The sequence below is a fragment of the Salmo trutta genome, chromosome 29 (assembly GCF_901001165.1).
Source record: "Salmo trutta chromosome 29, fSalTru1.1, whole genome shotgun sequence".
In the NCBI taxonomy this organism is placed as follows: Eukaryota; Metazoa; Chordata; class Actinopteri; order Salmoniformes; family Salmonidae; genus Salmo; species Salmo trutta.
This window is the reverse complement of record NC_042985.1, coordinates 11,827,867-11,854,882: the sequence shown is the minus strand read 5'-3', so window position 1 is coordinate 11,854,882 and position 27,016 is coordinate 11,827,867. Positions and strand designations below refer to the sequence as shown.

Below are 27,016 nucleotides of genomic sequence, written 5' to 3'. Positions count from 1 at the left end.
CATTCTCTCTCTTTTTGACTCTCTCCTTCCCTCTGTCTTTCTTTTCCCTCTCTTTATCAATTGAATTGAATTCAAGGGCTTTATTGGCATGGGAAACATTAATATTGCAAGTGAACTCTCTCTTTCCCTCCTTTTTCTCTTCTTTCATCTCACTCACTCCCTCTCTTTCTTCTTTCAACTGAACAACAAAAGGACTGACTAAAATAGCCTTTATGTACAACAGTTAAACTGTATAGCCCAATTCAAAGCCAAACGGGCTGACCGAGACTGTCAGTCTTGTTACTGGGAAGTAGATTAGTGTAGATATAAGCCATAAACTCATTAGACCTGACACACACACACACACACACACACACACACACACACACACACACACACACACACACACACACACACACACACTGTCTCTGACTAACTTAACTGCGTTATCTTGCCTGGGTGGGGTGATGAGTGTCGTTGTTCTTGTATGTGCACATCTATGTAATGGTCCCATATGATGTCACCGCTCTAGTCCCACATTTAGTTGTGTTTCCTGTTTGCTGGTGAAACAGAAAGGTTAACAAGAATGGAGAAGATGCAGGTGGGATCAAAAGGGTAAGGGCCATGGTTTACCACAGACTAAAGTGCCGATGATGTGAACTGCTGTGGGGACGACTGTAGATGTAGAACCACACAGAGAAGTCACATATTAGGAAATCCTGATGTAATTATTGGGCCAAAGCTTTAGTTTAGCTCAGTGAGCTGCACTTTCCACAGAAGCTGGCTTGTCCTCGTTTTTAACCAGAATGACTCGTCATTGCTAAAACTTAAGGCCAGAAGCATTAAATAAAGTGTCCACAGTGTATCTATTTCTCGCTCAGTTTTTCCTGTTAGAAGTTGGCCTATAGATGGAAAACGAAATGTGTTTTATCAATGTGAGATGATAGACTAGCTTGGCCTCCGCCCTTGTACTCTCACAGCCAGTGTACGGAGAATGTTTTAATTGTCAACAATGGGCCGGTCACATCTCAAGCTTTCCCGTCGTGGCAATGTGACGTTTGTTTGCCAAGACCTTTTTCCAAATCATGTTTTTAGGGAAAGGGGGAAGGAAGGAAGGAGGGGAGTGGTGGGGGGGCGGTAAAGAAAGCAAGCCATTTCCCTGGCGATCTTTTTCACAGGCATAGGAAATAACAAGCCAGGACTACTCTGTCTGCTTCCTTAAAAGGGCACGAAGCTGAACACTACATCAGAAGGGGACTTTTCACAGTAGACCCATTTAGTTGGTTTCACCTGGGCTCTCGTGGCCCCTCCATGGATCTGCTAGCTGAGGGGACGATTCTCCTTATGGTGGGTTCGTGTTGGACAAGACCGACAGACATACACTGAGTGTACAAAACATTACGGACACCTGCTCTTTCCATGACACAGACTGACCAGGTGAATCCAGGTGAAAGCTATGATCCCTTACTGATGTCACTTGTTAAATCCACTTCAATCAGTGTAGATGAAGGGGAGGAGACAGGTTAAAGAAGGATTTTTAAAGCCTTGAGACAATTCAGACATCACTTGTTTGTCTGCCATTCAGAGGGTGATTGGGCAAGACAAAATATTTAAGTGCCTTTTGAACAGGATATGGTAGTAGGTGCCAGGCGCACCGGTTTGTGTCAAGAACTGCAACGCTGCTGGGTTTTCACTCTCAACAGTTTCCTATGTGCATCAAGAAGGGTCCGACACCCAATGGACATCCAGGCAACTTCACACACCTGTGAGCAGCACTGGAGTCAACATGGGCCAGCATCCCTGTGGAACGCTTTCGAGTCCATGCCCCGATGAATTAAGGCTGTTCTGAGGGCGAAAGGAGGGGGGTGCAACTCAATATTAGGAAGATGTTCCTAGTGTTTGGTATACTCCGTGTGTAAACACACACACAGGGGTAGGGGTCAAATATCTTCATTGTCTCCGAAGGATGAAATCCATGGCTGAAAGTCCTGCTCTAGGCGCGACTCCACTACGGTGCGTTCAGAATTTGATGACTCAGTCAGACACACGGCACAGACACAGGAAGTTGTTAGAAACAAGAAGTTCCGGCTGGATTTCAAAGGCCTGATGCAGCTCATGTGCTCCACAGCTGCAGGTGGAGGGGGTTGATGGGGCATGGGGATGGTAGCAGATGGGAAGGAGAATGAACACAGGGGTATATTCATTATGGTGGAACTTTCAGATCATATCTGGCTGTATCTGTTCTATTCTGTTCTGTAACCTCACGCCCTCCTGAACAGGCCCCAGGTTAATACATAGAATCTGATTTCAGAACGTAGACCTACTGTAGATCTATACTTTTGTGCAATGATTCACTAAGGAATTCTTTAGCCTTTTGGTGGACCATATAGCAATAGGTTTAAGATTATAGTTTTGTAGACACAACTAGGTTTATAGTGTGTGACTATAGGCCCCTATTCATTAGAGCACGCAGCAGCAAAACATTTGTAACAGAAAACGAGTGTTTCTTATTGGACAAGTTCAGATGGTGTGTCCCTGTTTCACTCCACGTCGTGCCTTCTGAACACGGCCCAGATTTCTTTCTCAGACGCTGATGTTTCATCAGGGAGTGTTCATGTGATGCCAGACATCCATGTACAGCCTGTGATATCTTTCTGTGCCAGTCTTGTGGTCAGAGGGTTCAGCTTGACAGCCAAAGTAAACACGGTGGGGGGACAAGCCTGGTGCTCTGTGCTAGTCCAGCTTCATCACTCACATCATCATTAAAGCGTGTGTGTGTGTGTGTGTGTGTGTGTGTGTGTGTCCATGGGGTGCATGTGCTCTCTGTGTTGTGATGTTTTTATGTTATGTAAACGTTCACAAGCTGCTTTGTGACCACTGACTCCACTCTGATACCAGTCCACATCCTGGAATAGAGGAGTTCCTCTGTAGGAACACTTTATATAAGGACATGTAGGGACTAGACCGCATTACTGAGGCAATGGAGTGTTCACTGGCTAAGAACACCACCCAATCGGCTTTTACTTCCTCTTCCTATATAGCTTTCACTTCCTCTATTCATTAGGGCACACAACGAAAACATTTAAAAACCAATTGTAATAAATTGAGCGTTTCAGACCCTCCCTGTTTTAGTCTGTTTTCTTCCGTTTGGTGCCTAATGAACACAACCCAGCAGTTGTGTGTTTGTCAGGAGTCCTGGTTAATAAGATGCGTCCTTCTACTCCCATCCCCTCTCTGGCACCACACCCTTTGTGTATCGCTTACCTGCCACCAGCTGCAAGGCTTATTTCCAAACCAATATGAATTAGCACTAACCCCTTATTTACTGTCAATAAAGCTATCCTGCCACTGACGGATTGAGAGCCAGTGCTTCCCTTAGGTACAGCTCTAGGATCTGCTTCCCCACCCCAATCCTAACCTTAACCATTTGTGGGGGAAATACAAAACTGACCCTGTATCAGCATCTAGGAGCAACTTCACCCTGAATGTTGCTAGCGCAGCCACTACCTGCCTACCTGACTTGCACAAGGAACCACACCTACCTTGAGTTTTGGTATCGGTCTCCCCCAGCCCCCCTCCCCTGAAACACGGCAGGAGGAGGGAGGGGCAGGTAGGTGGGGGAGGCACAAAGAGGGGCCTGTACTGTTGGCCTATTAGCAGCTAGCCCTGCTCACTCCGGAAACCAGCACAGCTAGCAGAGAGAGAGTTAGCTAGCTGTCTGTGCTACAGCGTACTTAAAACGCAGAGACTTGACAAAGTGTTTCAAACTGTCATGTCATGGTTTCAGTTAGCTAATGTTCTCATCCAATTGACTTGCCATGATGGTCAAGAGTGTACACAAATGCTGTTGCAGGAATGTGGAGGGATATGAGAGGGTATTGCATACTTCTGCAACTTAGATATCAGACTAAAGATGTAGTGTCTCACTGCCTTCTGTAGGCCTTTGCACTAAGCAGGTGTTTACTGCTATCAGATGTTTGGTTTATAACGTCAGCCATTATTGACTTCTGTTCTCCATCTCCTGAGATTGAATTGGATTTTTGTTGATATAAGTGGAATGACCAATGTCACGGATTTTCATAGGGAATTCTGTTGTAAGTTGTGTGGGCATGACACCCTGTACTAGTCTATAGAGTTGCCTTTCCTGTGGTCTCATGCCATTGTGGTTGGATGCCATTTAGACCCAAGTACTCTCATTCAGCAGGAGATCGCCCTCCGGTGGTAATTCAGTAGAATGGCAGGAAATATGCTGCAGACCCAGTGGGTGGGTGCTGTTTTGGAGTGAGACTGACCGCCTCTCTGTGTGTTCTTCCAGGAGACCCAGGACCCCTCCGCTGTGCTCTGGTTGGATGAGATCCAGAACGCCATACTGATGTCCAATAAGGATACCCAGGAGGCCTTGCAGTGTAAGAATAGTACACACACTAGCTGTCCCACAAACACCTTTTTCTCAGGGTTCCAAGCAGACCTAGTTCACATAGTATCAGTTTTCTTTCAAATACATTTTGACTGCCTGAAGTGCCAGATGGGCAAGCTTAGCACATTTGGGACTATTCCATTGGTTCCATCGTGTCAGGCAATCTCAATCAAACACAGCTAAGGTATTTGAAAGAACACATACTATTTGAACACAGGTTTGGTTCCAAGCTATTTCTTGTAGTAAGTAGAGCATGATGAAATACTGAAAAACCTAATAAATAAACCTTGATTAATAAAAGAATGATGACTAGTCTCCCTGTTTCCTCGTCAGTCTCCCAGGCCATCCAGGCCATCAACAGAGCGGTGGACAGTGGCGAGGCGCCTAAGACCCTGGCTGCGCTGCGCTCCCCTGGGGCCGGCCTCTACGGAGTCACCCCTGAGTGTGCCCAGAACTACCAGGACGACCTGGCCAAGATCAAACAGGACAAGACCCAGGATGGTGAGGAGGATGGTCATAGGTGCATCCCAAATGGCACCCTTTTCCCTACATAGTGCACTACTTTTGACCAGACCCCTATGGAGGGGGATATACTGTATATGCCCTATATAGGGCATTGGGTGCCATTGGGCCACAGTCATACACTGTGGCCAGTTTTCTTTCATTACTTGTATTGTTTTGTGTTCATTACCTGCAATTAGTTTCTTCTACAATGGAGTTAGTGCAGTAACATATAGGTTCCATTAGTAGTTGTGACTAAATGGCATCAGCCAGAGCAAGTTAATGTTCATAGTAAAATATGTTTCTTACCCAGGAACGGCAGATATAAAGGAGCTTGATCACTTGCTTTAGTACAACAGACAAGGTATCCATGGTTCCTTGACTGACAGATGGATGGAGCTAGATATATCAAGATGTACAGTCTGTAAATAAATTGGTGAGAAATATGTCCTTTCTCTGTGTTGATGCTCCAGGTGACAATGGCAGTAACTGGATGAAGCACTGGGTGAAGGGAGGACACCACTACTACTACAACCTGAAGACAGGAGAGGGCTCCTGGACTGAACCGGCAGACTTCCTGCAGAACAACACCCAGCTCAACAAGGAGGACATCCAGGTAGGCTAAGATGGAGACTGGGCACCCTGGGGGAGAAGTTTCCCCTGTGTACAGAGCTAGGATCAGTTCCTCCTGCCCAAATCATAACGTCAACCATTAGTGGGGAAAATGTAAGACTGACCGTGCCTAGGGGCAATTTCACCCTACACCATACAGGGCTTTGCCTCTTCCTCTCTGGCTGTATTCATTGAGGTGAATCATTCAGAACCTTGCAGATAGAATTGTAATGAATAGAACATGCATGATTCCCTCTTACATGAGACTCATCTGTTCTACAAAATGCATTTCTGTGTGGACGGTCTGTGACGCTGCACCCTTCTGAACAGGCCGCAGTACTGTGGTGGTGTAGTGATTTAGCTTTTTGGAGCATGCTAACAGCGCTCCTCCTACCACTCCCATTGTTTTTAAACAAAATGCTAACGCTAAACTCATCTGTAGCTAAGCGGACAACCTCAAGTCTTCCATTGTTTATGCTCATGCGGGCGAATGTATAGTTCAGATCACTGTGCACAACTCAGACTTTAATATAAATCATTCAAGCATGGATCACAAGTGTGAATACTGTCATGGTCCATACAGACTACTTTCTTGGTATCTGTACGATTTGGTCAATTTGCCATTTGAGTGAGATTTTCCTTTAGCATTCTCACTTAACTCCCATTTATTTTGCTAAAAACAGACACACCTTCCACTGCCACCCCTAAAGCTGTGTTGTTGATAGTATGTATGTCATTATGTAAGTGGGCCTGTGTGTGACTGGCTCTCTGTGTTGTCAATCAGTCTGTTGTTTCCGGGGTGACCACCACCTACAACCGGGAGCAGCTGTGGCTGGCCAATGAGAGCCTGATTGCCAAGCTGCAGGCCGGATGCCGTGGCTACCTGGTGAGGAAAGGCCTGAAGGAGAGAAAAGACTTCCTGAAATCCCAGGACCCAGCCATTACCACCATACAGGTCAGAGGTCAAACTCTTCCCTTCCTTTGGACATGGAGTGAATCTCAATATTTCCTTGATTCCTCATCCTTTCTCCTTCTCAAAGTCCATTGGAGCAGAAGACTTGAGATTCCTCCCCTTGGATCTTCTCCTCCAATGCGCTTTGAGAAGGAGGCGAGGAGAGGGGGCACGAGCAATCAAGGAAATACAATTGATTCACCCATAGACATTACACATTTCACAGTACACACTTTAAAAATATATATATATTTTAAATGTGACCTTTATAGAATTAGGAGTCCCATAGGCCGGTGCACAATTGGCCCAGCGTCGGCCGGGTTAGACCGTCATTGTAAATAAGAATTTGTTCTCAACTGACTTGCCTAGTTAAATAAAAATCATGTCTGGATGTGATAGAACATACACAACCCCAGTGCTACACAGCCAGTCTCAAATCATTCCCTTTGCCCTAAGCCTTCAACAGTACATCTATCCAGTTCTGCAAACACTGAAGGGTTTGGGCCAAGTGGGAACAGCTGACATTTTAAAGAAAACATTCTACCACTTTATTGCCATGTTGAACTTTAAGGGCCAGTTTCCCAGACCCAGATTAAGCCTTGTCTTAGAGCACTTTCAACGGTGATTCTCCATTGAGCATGATTTTTAGTCTAGGACTCAAACTGTCTGTGAATCTGGCCCTAAAAATGCTCCTGTGCTTCTTAACACTGGTCCTGTATATTTGTCTGTATCTTACAGGCTCATTTTAGAGGCTACAAGCAGAGGAAGGTCTATATAAAGAGGAAGGAGTACCTGAATGACCACAGCGAGGACGCTGTAAAGGTAAGGTCTCCACCTACTGTACGTGTCGCCCTCTTTATAATAAAACAACAATACATGACCTTGATTGGTGGGTCCTGTTCATTGGGGCATGCAGCGTTCTAAAACGCTTTGCAAATAATCCCTCCCTGTTTCAGTCCATCTTCTTCTTTTGGGCCTTAATGAACATGAGGCTGTGTTGCTGCTTTTCCTTTAAGTCTGAGGTTTTTGGTGAACTTCAAAGCTTTTTTAGTATTGACCTAGTTTTGTTATTTTTTTTAGATCCAGTCGATGGTGAGGATGCACCAAGCTCGCAAGAAGTACAGAGACCGCCTGAAGCACTTCAAGGACCATGTGAGTTGATTTATTTAGTTAACCCTTATTTTACAAGATAGGCAAGTCATTTGAATGTATTAGTAGTGGGTAGTTTGAATCCCAGATTGAACAAATGTTAACCATTTGATATATCCTGGGTACTCAACTGTTACCCTACGAGATCTGGAGCCTGCTGATTTTCTGTTCTACCTGATAATTAATTCCTGGTGTCCCAGGTCTAAATCAGTCCCTGATTTAAAGGGGAACAATGAAAAAACGCAGTGGAACTGGCTTCTAGGTGCAGAGTTGAGTTTGAGGGTGAATTACTATAAATCAAATCAGTTTATTTGTCACACGCGCCGAATACAACAGGTGTAGATCTTATAGTGAAATGCTTACTTACAGGCTCTAACCAACAGTGCAATTTCTAAGTAAAAAAAAGAAAGAAGGTATTTCTGTAAAATGAATATGAATCTTTGACAAAAGACAAGTAGGTAGAAGGTCCAGTAGCTTGTAGAGTCTGGTTCCTGTCGAGGTTTCCTGCTCCCAGGGAATGTTGCCTTGTTACTATGCTACTACTTGACTCTAGCCCAGGTAACAGTGAAGCACGCTGTCAATTTAGTGAAAAGCGCTATATAAATGTGATTGATTGAGGTGAGTTGTAGTTATATGGTGTGTCTGTTCTCTAGTCTTCTGTAATCACTGTATGACGTCACATCTAACTCTTTATATCCTCGCCTGACACATCCACTGACATTTACTCTCCTCTGCGTCCCAATGGCACCCTATTCCCACCCTATGGGCCCTGGTCAGAAGTAGTGTACTATAAAGGGAATTAGGTGCCATTTTGGACATTAAATGTCCGTTCAGCTTAATGAGGCTACTAGGCTAGATGGCTCACTTAACTCTGTACCCTGACTCACTTAACTCTGTACCCTGACTCACTTAACTCTGTACCCTGACTCACTTAACTCTGCACCCTGACTATGTTCTGCGTCCCAAATGGCACCCTATTTAGTGCACTACTTTTGACCAGAGCCCTGTTAAGGGAATAGGGTGCCATTTGGGACACAGTCATGTTCTTGATCAGTGAAGTGACTGCTGTTTGCTCTGTTGTGGCAGATCAATGATGTGGTGAAGATCCAGGCGTTCATCAGAGCCAACAAAGCCAGAGATGACTACAAGACACTCAGTGAGTATGATGATGATGAGAACCCTCACTCACCACTGGCTTTCTCTTTTCACCGTCTTCTCTCTGTACCGAGTCTGGTCTCTGTACCGAGTCTGGTCTCTGTACCGAGTCTGGTCTCTGTACCGAGTCTGGTCTCTGTACCGAGTCTGGTCTCCCAGCTGTTTTTTCTGCCACATACGACTCCATCCTGACTGAATCCCTCTCTCTCTCACTGTCTCTCTCACACAGTCAACGCTGACGACCCTCCCATGGCGGTGGTGCGCAAGTTCGTCCACCTCCTGGACCACAGCGACCAGGACTTCCAGGAAGAGCTGGACTTGATGAGGCTCCGGGAGGAGGTGGTCACCAACATCCGCTCCAACCAGCAGCTGGAGAATGACCTGAACCTGATGGACATCAAGATCGGCCTGCTGGTCAAGAACAAGATCACCCTGCAGGAGGTGGTGTCCCACAGCAACAAGCTGACCAAGAAGAACAAGGGCGAGTTGTCCAACCTGATGATGATGAACAAACAGAGAGGAGGCCTGAAGGCTCTGAGCAAGGAGAAGAGGCTCAAGCTGGAGGCCTATCAGTATCTCTTCTACCTGCTGCAGGTACTGTAGATACTGTGTCAACGCATATATCTATCGATCTCCTCAAACAGTTAGCAAAGCTGTACTGCAAAGAGAATCACACTCGCAAACAGCTGAGAAACATAAAATACTGTAGGTGACAGTAAGCTAGACAGACTATAGAAACGGAACAGGAAAACATCCAATCTAACCATAGTTAACTTGTTTCCTTTCTGCCCTCCCTGCAGACCAACCCCACCTACCTGGCCAAGCTGATCTTCCAGATGCCCCAGAATAAGTCCACTAAGTTCATGGACTCTGTGATCTTCACCCTGTATAACTATGCCTCCAACCAGAGAGAGGAGTACCTGCTGCTCAAACTCTTCAAGACCGCCCTGCAGGAGGAGATCAAGTAAGGAGCTAATACTTGAAACAATAGGATTCATCAATAAGGCCTGAGGAGGTGTGGTATATGGCTAATATACCACGGCCAAGGGCTGTTCTTATGCATGACGCAACGTGGAGCGCCTGGATACAGCCCTTAGCCATGGTATATTGGCCATATACCACAAACCCCCGTGGTGCTGTATTGCTATTATAAACTGGTTACCAATGTAATTACAGCAGTAAAAATAAGTATTTTGTCATACCCGTGGTATACGGTCTGATATACCACGGCTGTCAGCCAATCGGCATTCAGGGATCGAACCACCCAGTTTATAACATAGCATATGCCACTTACAGTCATGCATATATCATATGGGTAGCCCTAGCGGGAATCGAACACATGAGCCTTGGCGACGAAGAGCTATGCTCTACCAACTGAGCATGTTCCTAACCTTGTGTTCTCAGATCCAAAGTGGACCAGATCCAGGAGATCGTCACGGGCAACCCCACGGTCATCAAGATGGTGGTGAGCTTCAACCGCGGCGCCCGAGGCCAGAATGCACTGCGCCAGATCCTGGCACCTGTCGTCAAAGAAATCATGGACGACAAGACGCTGAACATCAAGACTGACCCGGTGGACATCTACAAGAGCTGGGTCAACCAGATGGAGACACAAACTGGAGAGGCCAGGTGAGAGGAGGAGGAGTCTGGGTAATGGAGTTCTGAGGAGACTGTCAGAGAGGAGTTGGAGTTTGGCATCAACTGTTCAAAGATGGAAAGTATTAGACCTGTCGTTACAATTTCTGAGTGAAATTGTATGACTGTATACCTTTCTCTCGCTCTTTCCCTCCCCCCTTTCTGTACCACCTCTTGCCCCTCCTCCCCCTCTCTTCTCCAACAGTAAACTACCCTATGAGGTAACACCAGAGCAGGCTATGAGTCACGAGGAGGTGCGCACTCGTCTGGAAGCGTCCATCAAGAACATGAGGATGGTCACAGACAAGTTCCTGTCCGCCATCATTGTCTCCGTGGACAAAATCCCGTAAGTGTCTCTAGCTCTGTTCTCAATGGAATTACGAGAAGTGACAGAGCCCTTCAGACCACAGCGATTTGATTGGAACACTCATGGCTACACTCAATATGGCTGCCTGTCCACCCGTCACTGAACGTCATCTTGAATGGGAATGTCCATTCTAGTCATTTATATTTCCATGCTGCTCTCTAATAGGGGTCGGTCCAAACTACTACGGCCCTCGAGGGCCACATCTACTAGTTCTCAACCTTGCCTTTTTATCAACAGGTGATTTAGACCTGGAATCTGTGACATGAATTGATAGTTTTAAATGTTGTAAAGGAGAAGCAGCAGACATTAGATGTAGCCTGAGTGACTTCCTGTTTTTCATTCCTGCTCTACAGAACATGACCAGCTACTCTGGGTTATACGCTTATCACTTCTATGAGATGGGGTCACTTTTATATAGGGAATAAACCAGTTCTAAATACATTCTAGAAAAGGAAAGAAATTGGTCTTTGTGTGTGTCAGGTATGGGATGCGTTTCACCTCCAAGGTACTGAAGGACACACTCCATGAGAAGTTCCCCGACGCTACAGAGGATGAGCTTCTAAAGGTGTCATTCTATCATTCTTATACCACAGTAAACTGTTACACTGTACTGCTAGAACTGTGCTCTGCTCTACTGTGCTCTGCTCTACTGTGCTCTGCTCTACTGTGATCTGCTCTACTGTGCTACTTGCACTGTTATCCTGGTGAGCTTGACTTGGTATCACTCTTTTACTGAATGTGGTTTCCTTCTCTTTCTCCTCTTCCCTCTCCTTAACTCCATCTCTCCTCTCCCTTGTTCTCCTTCTCTCTTCCTCCCCTTTCTACAGCTATGCTCTCCTCCCTTGTCTTCTCACCTCTGTTGGAACATGTTTTTCTGTACTCCTGCTGAGACAAGGTGAGACAGTTCCCCCCCCCCCTCTACAAACACCCAGGCTGCATACCAATTCTGTTAAAAACCTTCCTTCCTCTTCGCTGCAAACTTCCCTCGTCTCCTTTTCTCCCTGACTAAGTGTGAATCTCTGAACATTACTTAACTTTTTCAAGTCCAAGATTAGTGGCTATAATGTATTGGCTATAAAGAAAAGAAGTCCAAGACTACTGGGACACAGCAACAGTAAAACGCTGTTCATTGGTGTCCCTTGCCAGGCTTGGTGTTGCCTGTGATGCCTACAGGAGGTACTGTATCTAACGGGGGGTGTGTGTGTTCAGATCGTGGGTAACCTGCTGTACTACCGCTACATGAATCCGGCCATCGTGGCGCCCGACGCCTTCGACATCATCGACCTGTCGGCCGGAGGTCAGCTGACCACAGACCAACGGCGGAACCTGGGCTCCATTGCCAAGATGCTGCAGCACGCCGCGTCCAATAAGATGTTCTTGGGGGACAACGCCCACCTCAACCCCATCAACGAGTACCTCAGCAGCTCCTACCAGAAGTTCAGGTGCAGTAGAGGACATTCTTTATGGGTCGTGTTCATTAGGGCATGCTATGGAAAATGTTCAAATGGAAAACATTTATCACTTTTACCTCTTGTGCTATAAATATTATCTTGGTGCATTTAATCCCCATCTAAGCGTCAACATTGAAATGAATGCAGATCAAAAAACACGTGCCATTGTTGGTCCTTTGACGGGGGCCAGTCCCTGTCAAAGCGCGTGTTTGGCGGGGACTGGCGCGTGTTTGGCGGGGACTGGCGCGTGTTTGGCGGGGGGGGACTGGCGCGTGTTTGGCGGGGGGGGACTGGCGCGTGTTTGGCGGGGGGGGGACTGGCGCGTGTTTGGCGGGGGGGGACTGGCGCGTGTTTGGCGGGGGGGGACTGGCGCGTGTTTGGCGGGGGGGGACTGGCGCGTGTTTGACGGGGGGGGACTGGCGCGTGTTTGACGGGGGGGGACTGGCGCGTGTTTGACGGGGGGATTTACAGGATCATAGAAACATGAAAATGTGCTTTGTACAAGAATGACTTAGAATATGCATTGCTTCTCTTTTTTTAAATAAATCGTCCACCAAAAATTGTGACACGTGAATTTACACCCAACTTAAACATGGAAGTAATGGCTGGTAAGAGGAAGTCCTGAGGTGGGCGGGGCATGTGCGTAGCTTCTTACCCTCCTTGTATCTCTGTTGTGCCGCCGCAGGCGTTTCTTCTTGGCGGCGTGTGACGTCCCGTCATTGGAGGACAAGTTCAACGTGGATCAGTACTCTGACCTGGTCACACTTCAGAAACCTGTCATCTACATCTCTATAGGGGAGGTCATCAACACGCACACGGTCAGTCTCACACACACACACACACACACACACACACACACACACACAGGAAGACATGCTTATTTCTGCCCTCATAAATAAAAATGAGTACTCTCTTACACACTTATCTCAGTGAGTTTACTTTTTCTCTGTTGTGGAAAAACGAAATTATACGTGTAGGAGTTATTTTGTACAATTTGTGACTAAGTACTAGTGTATTTTCTCATAGCCAGTACCACAGAGGGATAATGTGTTTTAGTGTTTGCTCCCATATGAAGCCAAAGGCAAATGTCCACATTGTGTGGACAATAAAGATTTTCACATTGTAATGTTCCTGCTCGTCTCCCCCCCCCCAGCTGCTGTTGGACCACCAGGATGCCATCGCCTCTGAGCACAACGACCCCATCCACGAGCTGCTGGAGGACCTTGGAGAGGTGCCCACCATAGAGTCCCTCATCGGTCAGTACCGTAGATATGCCAGAGTCCCTCATCGGTCAGTACCGTAGATAAAAGTATGCTGTGTTCATATATTCATACATGTAAAATGTAGAGGGTCAAGATGAGAAAGGAACAGGTCTAATAAATGTTTCCTATGTGTCCGTGGTATATCTGCTCTGTTCTACCCCATCAGTGAATAAACCATAGTCTTCTAAATGTCTCGCCTGTCATCGGTCTCCCCTCTTAGAGCTTCCTTCCACCTTCTCCACATTCTCATTTGTCATTCACGTCCACTGTAGAATCCCAACTTCCTCTCCCCTAACTGTCCCCCGTTCTCCCTCCAGGTGAGAACCCCCTCCCCCCAGGGGACCCCAACAGGGAGACGATGGGGAAGACAGAGGTGTCCCTCACCCTCGCCAACAAGTTTGACGTTCCCGGAGAGGCCAATGCCGAGATGGACGCCAGGACTCTACTGCTTAAGTAAGAGTAATATTTGTATACAATAAAAAATACACACTTCTTTAGGGCTCTTTCTCAATTGTCTAAATCAGTCCTCTCTTCGCCTTCTCGACTGCACCATATTGTTTTCACCTGTTTCATTTCCAATCAGTGCAGATGGAGAGGACAGATGTTTAAGCAATTAGATCCAAGGTGTTAGTTCAAAAGGAGGCCAAATGTAGTTCCCAGACTCCTCAGTTGTTTGTGCGTTCCCAGCTGAACCTCCTCTTTCTGGCCTGCTACACCAGAGGCGTAACCTTTGCAGAGCGTGAGACGCTCCAATTCATTTCAATGAAACCTGGGTGTGAGCGCGGCTCCGCGGGAGGCTCACGCTGCTCAAATGTTTTTTTCGCTCTGGTTGTATTTTCAAGATTTCGACTCACAGCTCACACCCAAGAACCATAGCATAAAGTGGCTTTCGCTCTGCTCACACCGGCTAAAAGTTACGCTAACAGTCTAGCAGCTAAAAAAAAACCTACTGTTGTCTCGACGCCCTAGAATAGCTCCTATGTCTCTTTCCCCCTGTCTTTCTCTCTCCAGCACCAAGCGGCTGATCGTGGACGTGATCCGGTTCCAACCTGGAGAAACACTCACTGAGATTCTGGAGGGTGCTGCCAGTCCTGAACAGGTGAGACACTGAGGAGGTAGGGAGGGAGAGGGAGACCTGGACAAAACGTTTCAGTGCAATAGTGAAGGTGGAAACTTGTCAGTATAACGCCTAAACAGTACATTGAGCTCAAAGTATTGGGACAGTGGCACATTTTGTTGTTGTTTTGGCTCTGTACTCCAGCACTTTGGATTTGAAATGATACAATGACTGAGGTTAAAGTACTTACTGTCAGCTTTTTAATTTGAGGGTATTTTCATCCAAATTACTGTGCTTTTTTTGTACATAGTCCCCCCATTTTTAGGGGACCTATTAAAGTAGTCAACTTTAGTATTTGGTCCCACATTCCTACCATGCAATGACGATTAAAATCAAGCTTGGGACTCTACAACCTTGTTGGATGCATTTGCTGTTTTGGTTATGTTTACTATTATTTTGTGCCCAATAGAAATTAAGTCGCTTTATTGTAAATAAGAATAGAATGTTTCTAAACACTTCTACATTAATGTGGATTCTACCATGATTACGGGTAGTCCTGAATGAATCGGGAATAATGATGAATGAGAAAGTTAGAGGCATAAATCATACCCCCTGTTATTGTAATGGTGAGAGGTTAGCATGTCTTGGGGTATGATACATGTGCGCCTAACTTTCGTACTCAGCACACTCTAATTGACAAAGAAACAAAACCAAAACAAAGGCAAAGTCTTCTCATGCTTTGTTGATTTCAAAAAGGCTTTAGGCGCCTCACGAGTGGCGCAGCGGTGTAAGGCACTGCAGGGCTTGAGGCGTCACTACAGATCCGGGTTCGATCCCAGGCTGTGTCGCAGCTGGCTACAACCGGGAGGCCCGTGATGCCGCACAATTGGCCCAGCGTCGTCTGGGTTAGGGGAGGGTTTGGCCTGGATGTCCTTGTCCCATCGCGCTCTAGTGACTCCTGTGGCGGGCTGGGCGCATGCACGTTGACACGATCGCCAGTTGTAAAGTGTTTCCTTTAACACATCGGGTTAAGCGAGCAGTGTGTCAAGAAGCAGTGCTGCTTGGCAGGGCCGTGTTTCGGGGGACGCATGGCTCTCGACCTTTGCCTCTCCCGAGTCCGTACGGGAGTTGCCGCGATGGGACAAGACTGTAACTACCAATTGGGTACTTTTTCCACCACTGCAAAACAAGGTGGAAACTGAGCTGCACTTCCTAACTTCTTTCCAAATGTATGACCATATTAGAGACACATATTTGCCTCAGATTACACAGAACCACAAAGAATTTGAAAACAAATCACATGTTGATAAACTCCCATTTCTGTTTGGTGAAATACCACAGTGTGACATCACAGTAGCAAGATTTGTGACCAGTTGCCACAAGAAAGAGTAACCAGTGAGGCACAAATACCATTGTAAATACAACCCATATTTACTGTTTATTTATTTTCCCTTTTGTACTTCAACTATTTACTAATTTTTACAACACTGTATTATCTATTTCATTTGGTTTGGCAATGTAAACATATGTTTCCCATGCAAATAAATTCCTTTGAATTGAGGGCGAGGGAAGGATGCAAACCTGTAATATTAGTTAGCCACTAACACTTTCTTTGTTTTTGATTATATCGTTGTGCCATAGTTAAATAAAGCAGAGAGGGCACATCACAAAGACTGATAGCATGCACCAGTTTAAAGTAGTCAACTGAGTAGGACTTCCTCTGGGTTCGGGAGTTATCACTTTTGCTTGGCTTTATTCAACTATGTGCACAGTGACAGTGTAGGGTGAAGTTGCCCCTAGACGCTGATCTTGAGTCAGTTTAGCATTTTCCCCCACTACTGTTTAGGTTAGAATAGGGGGAAGGGAAGCTGATCCTAGATCTGTGCCTTGGGGAATCTTCACCCCAGCGCCACAGCAACACGACACCACCCCTGTTTTCCCCCCAGGAAGTGGAGTACCAGCGTGCTATGCAGCGGCGGGCCATCCGTGATGCCAAAACCCCGGAGAAGATGAAGCAGGCCAAGCCAGTGGTGGATGACAGCCTGACGCTGCAGGGCAAGAAGGACAAGATCAGGAGCAACCTGCAGCGCCTGGCAGAGCTGGGCAAGGTGCACCCTGAGAACCGCTACCAGGACCTCATCAACGACATCGCCAAGGTACTGTACAGCTCGCTAGTTGAAGCTGTGTGTGTGTGTGTGTCCACCCCTTGAACCACTTCCAGGACCTCATCAACGACATCGCCATGGTACTGTGTGAGAGAGAGTGTCTGTTTCTGTGTCTGTCACGTGATGTGTGTGGTACTTATAGTATACGTGTTATTGTGGATGTGCCACATTAAATATAACGTGTGTGTGTGTGTGTGTGTGTGTGTGTGTGTGTGTGTGTGTGTGTGTGTGTGTGTGTGTGTGTGTGTGTGTGTGTGTGTGTGTGTGTGTGTTCCAGGACATCCGAAACCAGCGGCGGTATCGGCAGCGGAGGAAGGCGGAGCTGGTGAAGCTCCAACAGACCAACACCGCCCTCAACTCCAAGACCGCCTTCTACAACGTCCAGATTGACTACTACAATCAGTACATCAAGACCTGCATGGACAACCTGGCCAGCAACAAGGGCAAGTGAGTGGCCTTTCTCTTCATACCAGAGGGAAGACGCTAGCCTCCAGGTTTGAGAGGTGGGCCGGTGACCGGAGGGATGCAGGTTGGAATCCCAGTGTTGACGGAGGATGTTTTGTATGTCAGTAGAATAAAGGATCGAGCTCAACTCTGAATTGTTATTACAGAACTGTTGTTGGGTGTAAGTGAATACGATAGACGGGGAAACTTGCACTGCAGACATCAAGGGTTTGAACCTATTAGAGGGCTGGGTGGCGCCCAGGAAGTACCTCTCCATTTTATTACGTTTTAATTCCATGCCTAGTGAACACGATCCTGAAATGGAATGGAACTACCGAAATGTTAAGTTTCTAGCAGAAGGCAACTGCAACTCAGGTTGAGGGAACGTCATTACATGGACTGCTATTTCCTCTGTTACGATGTGTGACAGTGTTATGGACACTATCTTCTCTCCCTCCCTCCTCAGGCTGTCAAAGAAACCAGGTGACACCAAGGCCAAGAAGAGTAAACAGGTGTCTCAGAAGTACACCGCCGCTCGCCTCCATGAGAAGGGTGTGCTGATCGAGATTGAAGACCTGCAAACAAACCAGTAAGTTAAAGATACACCTTGGATGTTTAGTTAATAATTGTTTACTAAATGTTGTCTTGAATGTTAGCTGTATGGGATATATATGTAATATGGATACATCTCATGACATCACACAAATCCTTAGTTTTAGGCAAACGTTAATGTTTTAGCTCAACGTGTGAGGGGAGCTGTGCCCCTTTCTGTCCTATATTAATCAATCAACCAATCAATCCAAGGCTATCAATGACAAATCTGATCAGTCAAAATAAAACACTTTTACGTAAACATTTTAAGTCATACAATCGACTGCACCGAGACATCAGATCCAGTTTACAGTTGTTCGGTATCCAAGCCGTTAACAAAGAACCTAAACATTATGTACTTAGTCTGTGGCTACACACAGATCATTTGTGTCTGAAACATCTGGTTTGAGACAGTATTTATTTTAATTGGAGTCATCTGTTGATGAATGATGGACGGCGATGTTTGTCTTTTTTTTTTTTTTTTTTTTTTTTTTTTTACCTCACAGATTTCGCACTTTTATTGAAAATAGTTGACTTTGGTTGATCTTTTGACAGTCAACAACTAACAATTAATGACAACCTACAATATTTCATCCGTGTGGCCGTAGCCTATATCGATATCTCAAGCATATTTGCATTTACAGTACTTACTACTTTGGCACTGTACCCATACTTTGTACCTGCCCGTATAATTCCCATACCTGCATAGTGGCGTACACACAAACCCTGACTGAGTTCAGAGACCACACCAAACTCAATGTACTGTATGTCATATAGCTAGTACTGTACATTGTGTGACATCCCCCTCCCCCACACACAGGTTTAAGAACGTTATCTTCGAGATCTCTCCGTCGGAGGCGGTTGGAGTGTTCGATGTGAAGGCCAAGTTCATGGGAGTGCACTTGGAGACGTTACAGTTGGAATACCAGGTATACATATATGAATGATGTACAGTGATGCTGGGATGTGAGAAAGAAGGTGGTGGTCAAATGGGATTTTATGGTTTGTTGATATTTCTGTCTGTTTTTTTTAATACTTTTTCAAATGATTCCTTCTCCATTTCTCCTCATCCCGCTCGCTCTCCCCTTTCTCTGCTCTCTTCCTGCCTCTCCTGCTCTCCCTCCCTCTCTTTCTCTCCCCCCTCTCCATCTCTCTCTTCATCTCTCTCTTACTCTTCCCTCCATCTCTTCCTTCTCTTCTCTCTCCCAGGACCTCCTGCAGCTGCAGTACGAGGGTGTGGCTGTGATGAAGCTCTTCGACAGGGCCACCATCAATGTCAACCTGCTCATCTTCCTGCTCAACAAGAAGTTTTACGGAAAATAGATGGATGAGACGGGGAGAGGGAGGGAAAGAGAAGGAGAGGGGGCTACAGACACTGTTGAGAACAGAACATCGAACAGAGGGCCTTGGCTCTATGCTGTCTTATCTCGGTTTCCCCCTCTTCCGCACTACTTTAAGTATATGTATTCATTATGTGCCTTATTGAGATGGAATATTCACCGTACGGTATGTGCCTTATTGAGATGGAATATTCACCGTACGGTATGTTCCTTATTGAGATGGAATATTCACCGTACGGTATGTTCCTTATTGAGATGGAATATTCACCGTACGGTATGTTCCTTATTGAGATGGAATATTCACCGTACGGTATGTTCCTTATTGAGATGGAATATTCACCGTACGGTATGTTCCTTATTGAGATGGAATATTCACCGTACGGTATGTTCCTTATTGAGATGGAATATTCACCGTACGGTATGTGCCTTATTGAGATGGAATATTCACCGTACGGTATGTTCCTTATTGAGATGGAATATTCACCGTACGGTATGTGCCTTATTGAGATGGAATATTCACCGTACGGTATGTTCCTTATTGAGATGGAATATTCACCGTACGGTATGTGCCTTATTGAGATGGAATATTCACCGTACGGTATGTGCCTTATTGAGATGGAATATTCACCGTACGGTATGTTCCTTATTGAGATGGAATATTCACCGTACGGTATGTGCCTTATTGAGATGGAATATTCACCGTACGGTATGTTCCTTATTGAGATGGAATATTCACCGTACGGTATGTGCCTTATTGAGATGGAATATTCACCGTACGGTATGTGCCTTATTGAGATGGAATATTCACCGTACGGTATGTTCCTTATTGAGATGGAATATTCACCGTACGGTATGTTCCTTATTGAGATGGAATATTCACCGTACGGTATGTGCCTTATTGAGATGGAATATTCACCGTACGGTATGTGCCTTATTGAGATGGAATATTCACCGTACGGTATGTTCCTTATTGAGATGGAATATTCACCGTACGGTATGTTCCTTATTGAGATGGAATATTCACCGTACGGTATGTTCCTTATTGAGATGGAATATTCACCGTACGGTATGTGCCTTATTGAGATGGAATATTCACCGTACGGTATGTTCCTTATTGAGATGGAATATTCACCGTACGGTATGTTCCTTATTGAGATGGAATATTCACCGTACGGTATGTGCCTTATTGAGATGGAATATTCACCGTACGGTATGTTCCTTATTGAGATGGAATATTCACCGTACGGTATGTTCCTTATTGAGATGGAATATTCACCGTACGGTATGTTCCTTATTGAGATGGAATATTCACCGTACGGTATGTTCCTTATTGAGATGGAATATTCACCGTACGGTATGTGCCTTATTGAGATGGAATATTCACCGTACGGTATGTTCCTTATTGAGATGGAATATTCACCGTACGGTATGTGCCTTATTGAGATGGAATATTCACCGTACGGTATGTGCCTTATTGAGATGGAATATTCACCGTACGGTATGTGCCTTATTCGCCAAGGAAAAGTCCACCGGAAGCCTGCTGGATGCTCCAAGTGTATCCTCGTCAGGATCCAGAGTGCTTGTTGCGTTTTGTGTTACTGTAAGACTGTCAAAGGTATAAGATATGGATTTGTCTGTGTCAGGCGCTTGTTTTCCAGTTATTTGAAACACAGTTCAACAGTTGCATGTTGATGACATCACGCAAGCAATTTTGTCATACAGTATAGCTTTAAGAAACTTGCAAATCCACTTTTGGCATAGGAAATAGCCTTTCAAGAATAGACTGAACAATCAATGTAGAAAAATGTGTTATGCTTTGTGTTAAATAAATTTATAAACAAAAACTGTCCTTATTCTTTGTGTTGTCAGTCCAAGTAGAGTTTACGTTACTTTCTTTTATTTTCCTTTTAAGGAGCATAGTTGTGTTAGAACAAATCACGTTTCATAGTTCTTTAGTACACATTCACTATTAATTGAAAATACGGTGACTTCAGTTGATTTCACCACTCTAAAGGAAACCTTTCATACACTCCAGTCTAGAGTGCAGTATTATTTAACAATGAAGAGATATGCTTTAGGTTCCAGTAGATGTCACTCACTGTACACTAAACAAACCGTCTCAGCACAGAATCCTTATGACAATCGGCTCCATTTCAGAAGACTGGAAAGCGTGATATACAGTACTGCCCTGTCAGAATTGATTTGAATTGTTTTTGTTTTTTAACCTGTGTACCCTTGTATTGAAGTTAATCTCCACTGGGCCTAACCAGGATATAGTTATCTTGGAGCCTAGGCTCTTTCTGTGCTGTTCTTCCCGTAGTCCGTAGAATGTTTTAAAACTAATAAAGCTTTAATAATGCAATGTCATTTATTTCACTTTTATATCATCCACAAGCAATTTTTCGTGAGATATTACCTGTGACATATTAAAAAAGGTGACACTTTAAAACATTAAGATGCTTTTTTAAAATTAATAAATGCTTAGAATGCTTACACATGATTATAAAATGTGAAATACACATTGATTATTATGCACACTATTTATGAATAGTAAATTAACTTTAAGGGAAGGTTTCCCAAAACCAGATCCAGCCTAGTCCTGGATTAACCCAATCTGTGTCTGGGAAACTGGTCCTATTAGTTAAAATGTATTGTTTTGCAGAATGTCAGTATAATTTCATTTGCATTGTATGATGTATTTTATATACAATATTTTTTTCTCCATGTGGACACTAGCCAGCAGGTCCTGGTACTGTATGTCCATGGATGATTGGATAGGTTTGAGAATGAAAAGTACAATTTAAGGAACTGAATAAATCAAGCTAATTAACTTTCACGTGTGTGCCACTGTGGTAAAATACATATTTACGATTGTTATGAGCACTTAAATGTTTCCGTCATTTATTTAGTAGACATTTGTATCCAGGTCAATTACCATTCAGTTCACTAAATAATGAGGCTGAACAACCGTATGATAAAGGCTAGGCCGGAAGTTGGACAAATATAAGCACCCACCTAATTTGTATTATTATTTAAAGGCGATTTCCAATTGAGATGAAAATATCTGCAGAGTTTACCTAGAATGTGAACATGGTAACATTGCTTTTAAAAGGCCCATTGTTGACAGGCTGATCTGATTAAATCCTGGCCTAGGTGTCACAAGCAAAACACCAACAGAAATGGCAACATGTTCCCCATGGTTTCAAATACACAATGATGTAATATGCAGTTTCTTATTTTAGTGGATGCTATGATTAAATGATGTACAAAATGACGCAAAAACACTTTTTTTCAGACAAAGGCTATATTTTCATTCCTAGGTTATATTCAGAAGTGGTTACAGTCATATTTCAGTGTATCAAGTGATCCCCAGTGTCAAATAATCTCAGTTTGGCAACCATCTCTACTATGAACTAGGTTTCCATCCAATTGATGCCAGATTTTCATACAAATATTTTAAAATCTGCATAAAGAAAATCTGACTTCTTGTGGATAAAAATCAGTGTGTGATGACGTAGTGCACACAAAATGTACTTTTTCGCTTAAGTTTTCATGTCCTGAATAAAAATCTAAAGTTCATTGTGTTTCCAGTGCATTTTCAACTCTACCAATAGTTTTGTCACAAAAACTGTGGTCTTGGCTCATGTGCTCTAGCCAACAGCTCACAGATACATTGTGGGTAGGCTAGTCTACATGATAAGATTATGGATAAGAACGAGAGTATTTGTATTTGTCAAATAGCAGTTAAGCATCAATCATCATGTCTTCAGAATAAGACCTGCGATAGTGGAAAGAAGCATCAAGCTCATCATTGTGCACTTTCACCACCCTGTGAACTTCATCATCATTTATTTCATCTGTAGCTAAATAAACGACATGGTTTCCTGAGTCGTAGTGGGAGGACCACACACACCATATCAAGTTTACTTCCATATGAATGTTGTTATTTAAATGTTTGCGCATAAAGGTGCTTGACTGACATTTCTTGCATCATTTATTTTATCGAAACAAAAAGATCCCACCATGTCGAACAAACAATTTATCTGTTGGCTTTTGTAAAATTGTACCAAAACATCCTGTTTCTATCACAGCTGTCTTGACCTTGTATTTATACTGTATGACTTAACTCGCATAAAAACGGGATGGAAACTTGTTACTGGCTGCAGTGAAAAGGATTCCTTTGAAGTGTTTCCATGCTGCCATATTCAGTTGGATAATGCGGCCAGGTACACATCCCCTTTAAGAGTTCTTCATTGCCCTCCTGTGGACATAACCGGTAAGGTTGTTTTACAGTTTCAAGCTGTTTTTTTTTTTTTATGTGGCAGGATTAGTGGGGAAAGGGATCTCACCAACAAGAGCCGACAAACTATGGAGCGATATGCAACAGGAGGAGACAAGAGGAGAGGAAGCTCGACTTTACCGCATGGATTTGAATGTTTACATGCTAACTAAATATAGCCCGTAAAAAAATAGTTCTAACTGTTACAGTCGACCTGCCTGTCTGCCAAATCAGAGGACCAGAATCGAAAGCAATGTTTTTGAGATCGAGAGAGTGGATTATGTTACATGCTGATTTGGATAACGCTCGCGCTGCTACTGTAAGATCTTTCCGACACTTGTTGAAATGACATTTCGAAATCTTCTCCACAAGGGAAGTATTCGCTAATGAAAACATTGCTAACAACTATATTTGGGCGTAATTCAAACTAACTGCCGAGGGCAACGTTAGCAAATATTGTTTTAGATAGTTTACAAATCTTTAGCTAACGTTAGTTGCGCTTCTCTGCTGTTCGTGTCGCATTACGCGGTAGCTACTGTACGAGCTAGCTGCGTAGCTGTAATTTCTATCGATGAACATTTTTATACACTGCATAAAATGACAGTTTTGATAGCTTTGAAGAGGTTGAAGTACTTATTAGTTATTTAGCTACGCGTATTGCCTCAATTGACAATGCATTGTTGGATACGTCCTCAAATAACGTTACTATTTTAAGCTAAATTGTTAATGAAGAAAATGGAAGTGACAGGTAGCTAGCTAGCACTGGTACTCTCTCACGGTAGCTAGTTAGCTAAACTCGATCAGTAACTAGCTACTGATTGAGTTTCAAACAAGTTGTTGGCTTGTTATTAGTTTAGCTAACTATTTACAAATGTAAATGTTTTCACATGCATTGTCAATACGTTGGGATACGTCGGTAAGCGTTACCTGCTGGCACTGTAAACACATATTTTGGAATGTGTTTACAAACACTTGTCAGCTGAACTGTTCACTATTGTTAACTTATGTGGCTAACGTTAGCTAGCACCGAAGATTTGCCAACGCGACGAATTGAAGCAGCACTGATGGATTCGCTAAAAGTGTACTGACAATCAAAACCACACTATCTTTATTTGTGCCCCAAGCACTCGCTTGACATTTTTTAAGTAAAGTTTTGAAACTGTGCGGCCCACACCATGTCCGGATCCCCGGGCTCGGGTGGCTCAAACCCCAGGAAGTTCAGCGAAAAGATAGCGCTGCACAACCAGAAACAAGCAGAGGAGACGCGGGCCTTCGATCAGCTTATGACAGATCTCACTGTCTCAAGGGTAAGCAGATCCCTGTCTATAAATATCGAATTATTAAGTGTGATTTATTAGCGCATGAGTGGTCTCAAGCTAGATAGGAATGCCAGGTTTGGTTTGATCAAGGAAGTTGGACAGGCAAGCCAGCAGGGTGTGAATGCTCTCTGCTGTCAAGCAGCGGGGCACCTGTCAAACTTGTGTCACAATTCATTGAGGTTATGGTTAGGCAGGTTACTTCGAAATAAGGCTAGCTTTAGAAAAAAAGAACCCTATGGTTATTGTTTACTATATAACTACAATGACTGTAGTTATTAACAATAAGGTTTTTAATACTTACAACAAGGATAATCCTTAAATCAAAGTTAAATTCATCAGGGTTGTTTGGAAATATATTTCGCCTAAACGGGGGGCTATCAATCGATGGGTGATTAGTGGCTGACAGTTCACACTCACTAATTAGACACAGGTCAGCATTGATCACTGCTGTGTGTGTGATGTGATGTGATATGAACAGAAACATCACCAGTGAACATGTTTTCTGCACCACGCACTCTTGCACTTGTCTGCCTATTTTTGAATGAAATGATTGGTTAATAACCAGCTGCTACATATTCTTCTATGAGTCACCATTAGCAGCAATGTGTTGTTGTCATATGATGTATAGATGGCAATTGTAATGGCGCCTTTCATTTTGCCTGCACAATAAACTGTGGCTTAACTACATTCCCCTGTAATCATCCATTTGAATAAACACTCCCTGATTTGTAAGTTGATTTCTAATCATAAGAATTTGTCTAAACTATTGTTGCATTTTTTTTTTTATACCGAGAAGTGAGATCTTCGGGCCTGACTTCTGCACTGAATGGGACCCAAACCGCTAATTATGTGCCGATCTCATCCATTTAACTGTTTATCAAATGTACATTTTAGTCATTTAGCAGACGCTCTTATCTAAAGCAACTTACAGCTACTAATGTTAATGTAGCTAGGGTAACATTGAATTGGGCAGTCCTTCACATTTGTGGGGACAATTGCATTCTAAAACACCCAAGCCCAGTTTACTGTGTTAGGCAGCATCAAGGTCTCAAATCAATCCCCTCTATTGTGAACGAGCAACTCTCACATTGCTTTACAGTGGGACACACACATAGTCATGCTGCTCTTATCTTCAATTGAGCCCTCAAGGGCTTTATCTCGTGCATGTATCTTAATGGAGTAAAAAGGCAGAGTTATTGGGGGTGTTGGGTGGCTCGTGCCTGGTTTTGCTCAGTGTTGGTAGCCTGCAACCGTTGAACGTTGGCAGGTCGAATATAAAGATGACAAGGGCATCCTTGTTTTGGGGACTTATTTGTTGAGAAATGTAACTGTTTTTCTGGGTGATTTGTGAGGTTTTCATTGCACTTCCCATGACTGTGTTTTAATGTGTGTGTAAAATAAAATGAATGGCCAAAGCTTGCTGGGAACCATGTGTAGACATACCAGCCCTGCCTCATCTGCTAACTACTCATAACAAGTTCACCATGTGTATCCAGCTAGCTAGGAAGGAAACTTCTTGTGTGTCTGATTCACCTGAAATGTACCAGCTTTGCATCCAATGTCATGTTTTTCTTGTTGCCGACTACTTCTGAGACTATTTTAATACCAAACAACTAGCACCACAGCTGCTATGTGGAGACACTCTTAGGGACTTAGTCAATCTTCTCACAACTCCGCCCAGATGGAATCTACAAGGGTAGCATTTCTTGCAGTTGCTACATTCATTTAGACTTTAATGATGTGTATTAGGGCTGCACTATATGGGAGAAATCCAAGAGCTATTTACATTTTTTAAATGTAGTTCTTTACCAAATATTGTGATTTGACAAAGGTCATAACTCTTGGTGTAACTTTTGGAATCCTAGAAGTAAAATTACTTATATTAAGAAGCAGAGTGGAAAGCAGCGTTGTTTTAGTTTGGAATAGAGGTTGACCAATTATGATTTTTCAACGCCGATACCGATTCACTGGAGGACCAAAAAAAGCCGATGCCGATTTAGTTATTTTTTTAAAATTATTTTTAGATATATATATTTTATTTATTTGTAATAATGACAATTACAACAATACTGAATGAACAATGAACACTTTAACTCAATATAATACATAAATAAAATCTATTGTCTCAAATGAATAATGAAATATGCTCCATTTGCAAAAACAGTGTTGGAGAAGAAAGTAAAAGTGCAATGTGTGCCATGTAAAAAAAGCTAACGTTTAAGGTCCTTGCTCAGAACATATGAAAGCTGATGGTTCAATATTCCCAGTTAAGAAGTTTTAGGTTGTAGTTATTATAGGAATTATGACTCGTCGACTATTTCTCTCAATACCATTTGTATTT

General features: G+C 43.9%; 2 protein-coding genes across 5 annotated transcripts in view; both read left to right on the top strand.

Annotated features, from left to right (window-relative positions):
* Positions 1-20,921, top strand: part of LOC115166923 (ras GTPase-activating-like protein IQGAP1) — a 65,205-nt gene extending 44,284 nt beyond the window's left edge. The window contains exons 16-37 of the mRNA XM_029720855.1: positions 4,295-4,385; positions 4,730-4,897; positions 5,371-5,513; positions 6,294-6,464; positions 7,200-7,283; positions 7,542-7,613; positions 8,697-8,766; positions 8,995-9,359; positions 9,566-9,729; positions 10,170-10,394; positions 10,606-10,746; positions 11,248-11,332; positions 11,977-12,209; positions 12,904-13,036; positions 13,372-13,474; positions 13,798-13,933; positions 14,492-14,579; positions 16,484-16,693; positions 16,980-17,149; positions 17,613-17,735; positions 18,558-18,666; positions 18,947-20,921. Coding sequence (XP_029576715.1) covers positions 4,295-4,385; positions 4,730-4,897; positions 5,371-5,513; positions 6,294-6,464; positions 7,200-7,283; positions 7,542-7,613; positions 8,697-8,766; positions 8,995-9,359; positions 9,566-9,729; positions 10,170-10,394; positions 10,606-10,746; positions 11,248-11,332; positions 11,977-12,209; positions 12,904-13,036; positions 13,372-13,474; positions 13,798-13,933; positions 14,492-14,579; positions 16,484-16,693; positions 16,980-17,149; positions 17,613-17,735; positions 18,558-18,666; positions 18,947-19,060 — 3,198 coding nt within the window. The 3' untranslated portion in view covers positions 19,061-20,921. The remainder of the gene's footprint in view (positions 1-4,294; positions 4,386-4,729; positions 4,898-5,370; positions 5,514-6,293; positions 6,465-7,199; positions 7,284-7,541; positions 7,614-8,696; positions 8,767-8,994; positions 9,360-9,565; positions 9,730-10,169; positions 10,395-10,605; positions 10,747-11,247; positions 11,333-11,976; positions 12,210-12,903; positions 13,037-13,371; positions 13,475-13,797; positions 13,934-14,491; positions 14,580-16,483; positions 16,694-16,979; positions 17,150-17,612; positions 17,736-18,557; positions 18,667-18,946) is intronic.
* A 2,465-nt stretch (positions 20,922-23,386) lies between these two features.
* The window catches only part of LOC115166922 (CREB-regulated transcription coactivator 3), a 99,156-nt gene continuing 95,526 nt past the window's right edge, over positions 23,387-27,016 (top strand). For all 4 annotated transcript variants that reach the window (XM_029720854.1, XM_029720852.1, XM_029720853.1 and 1 more), the window contains exon 1: positions 23,387-24,663. In XM_029720854.1, coding sequence (XP_029576714.1) covers positions 24,532-24,663 — 132 coding nt within the window. In that variant the 5' untranslated portion in view covers positions 23,387-24,531. The remainder of the gene's footprint in view (positions 24,664-27,016) is intronic.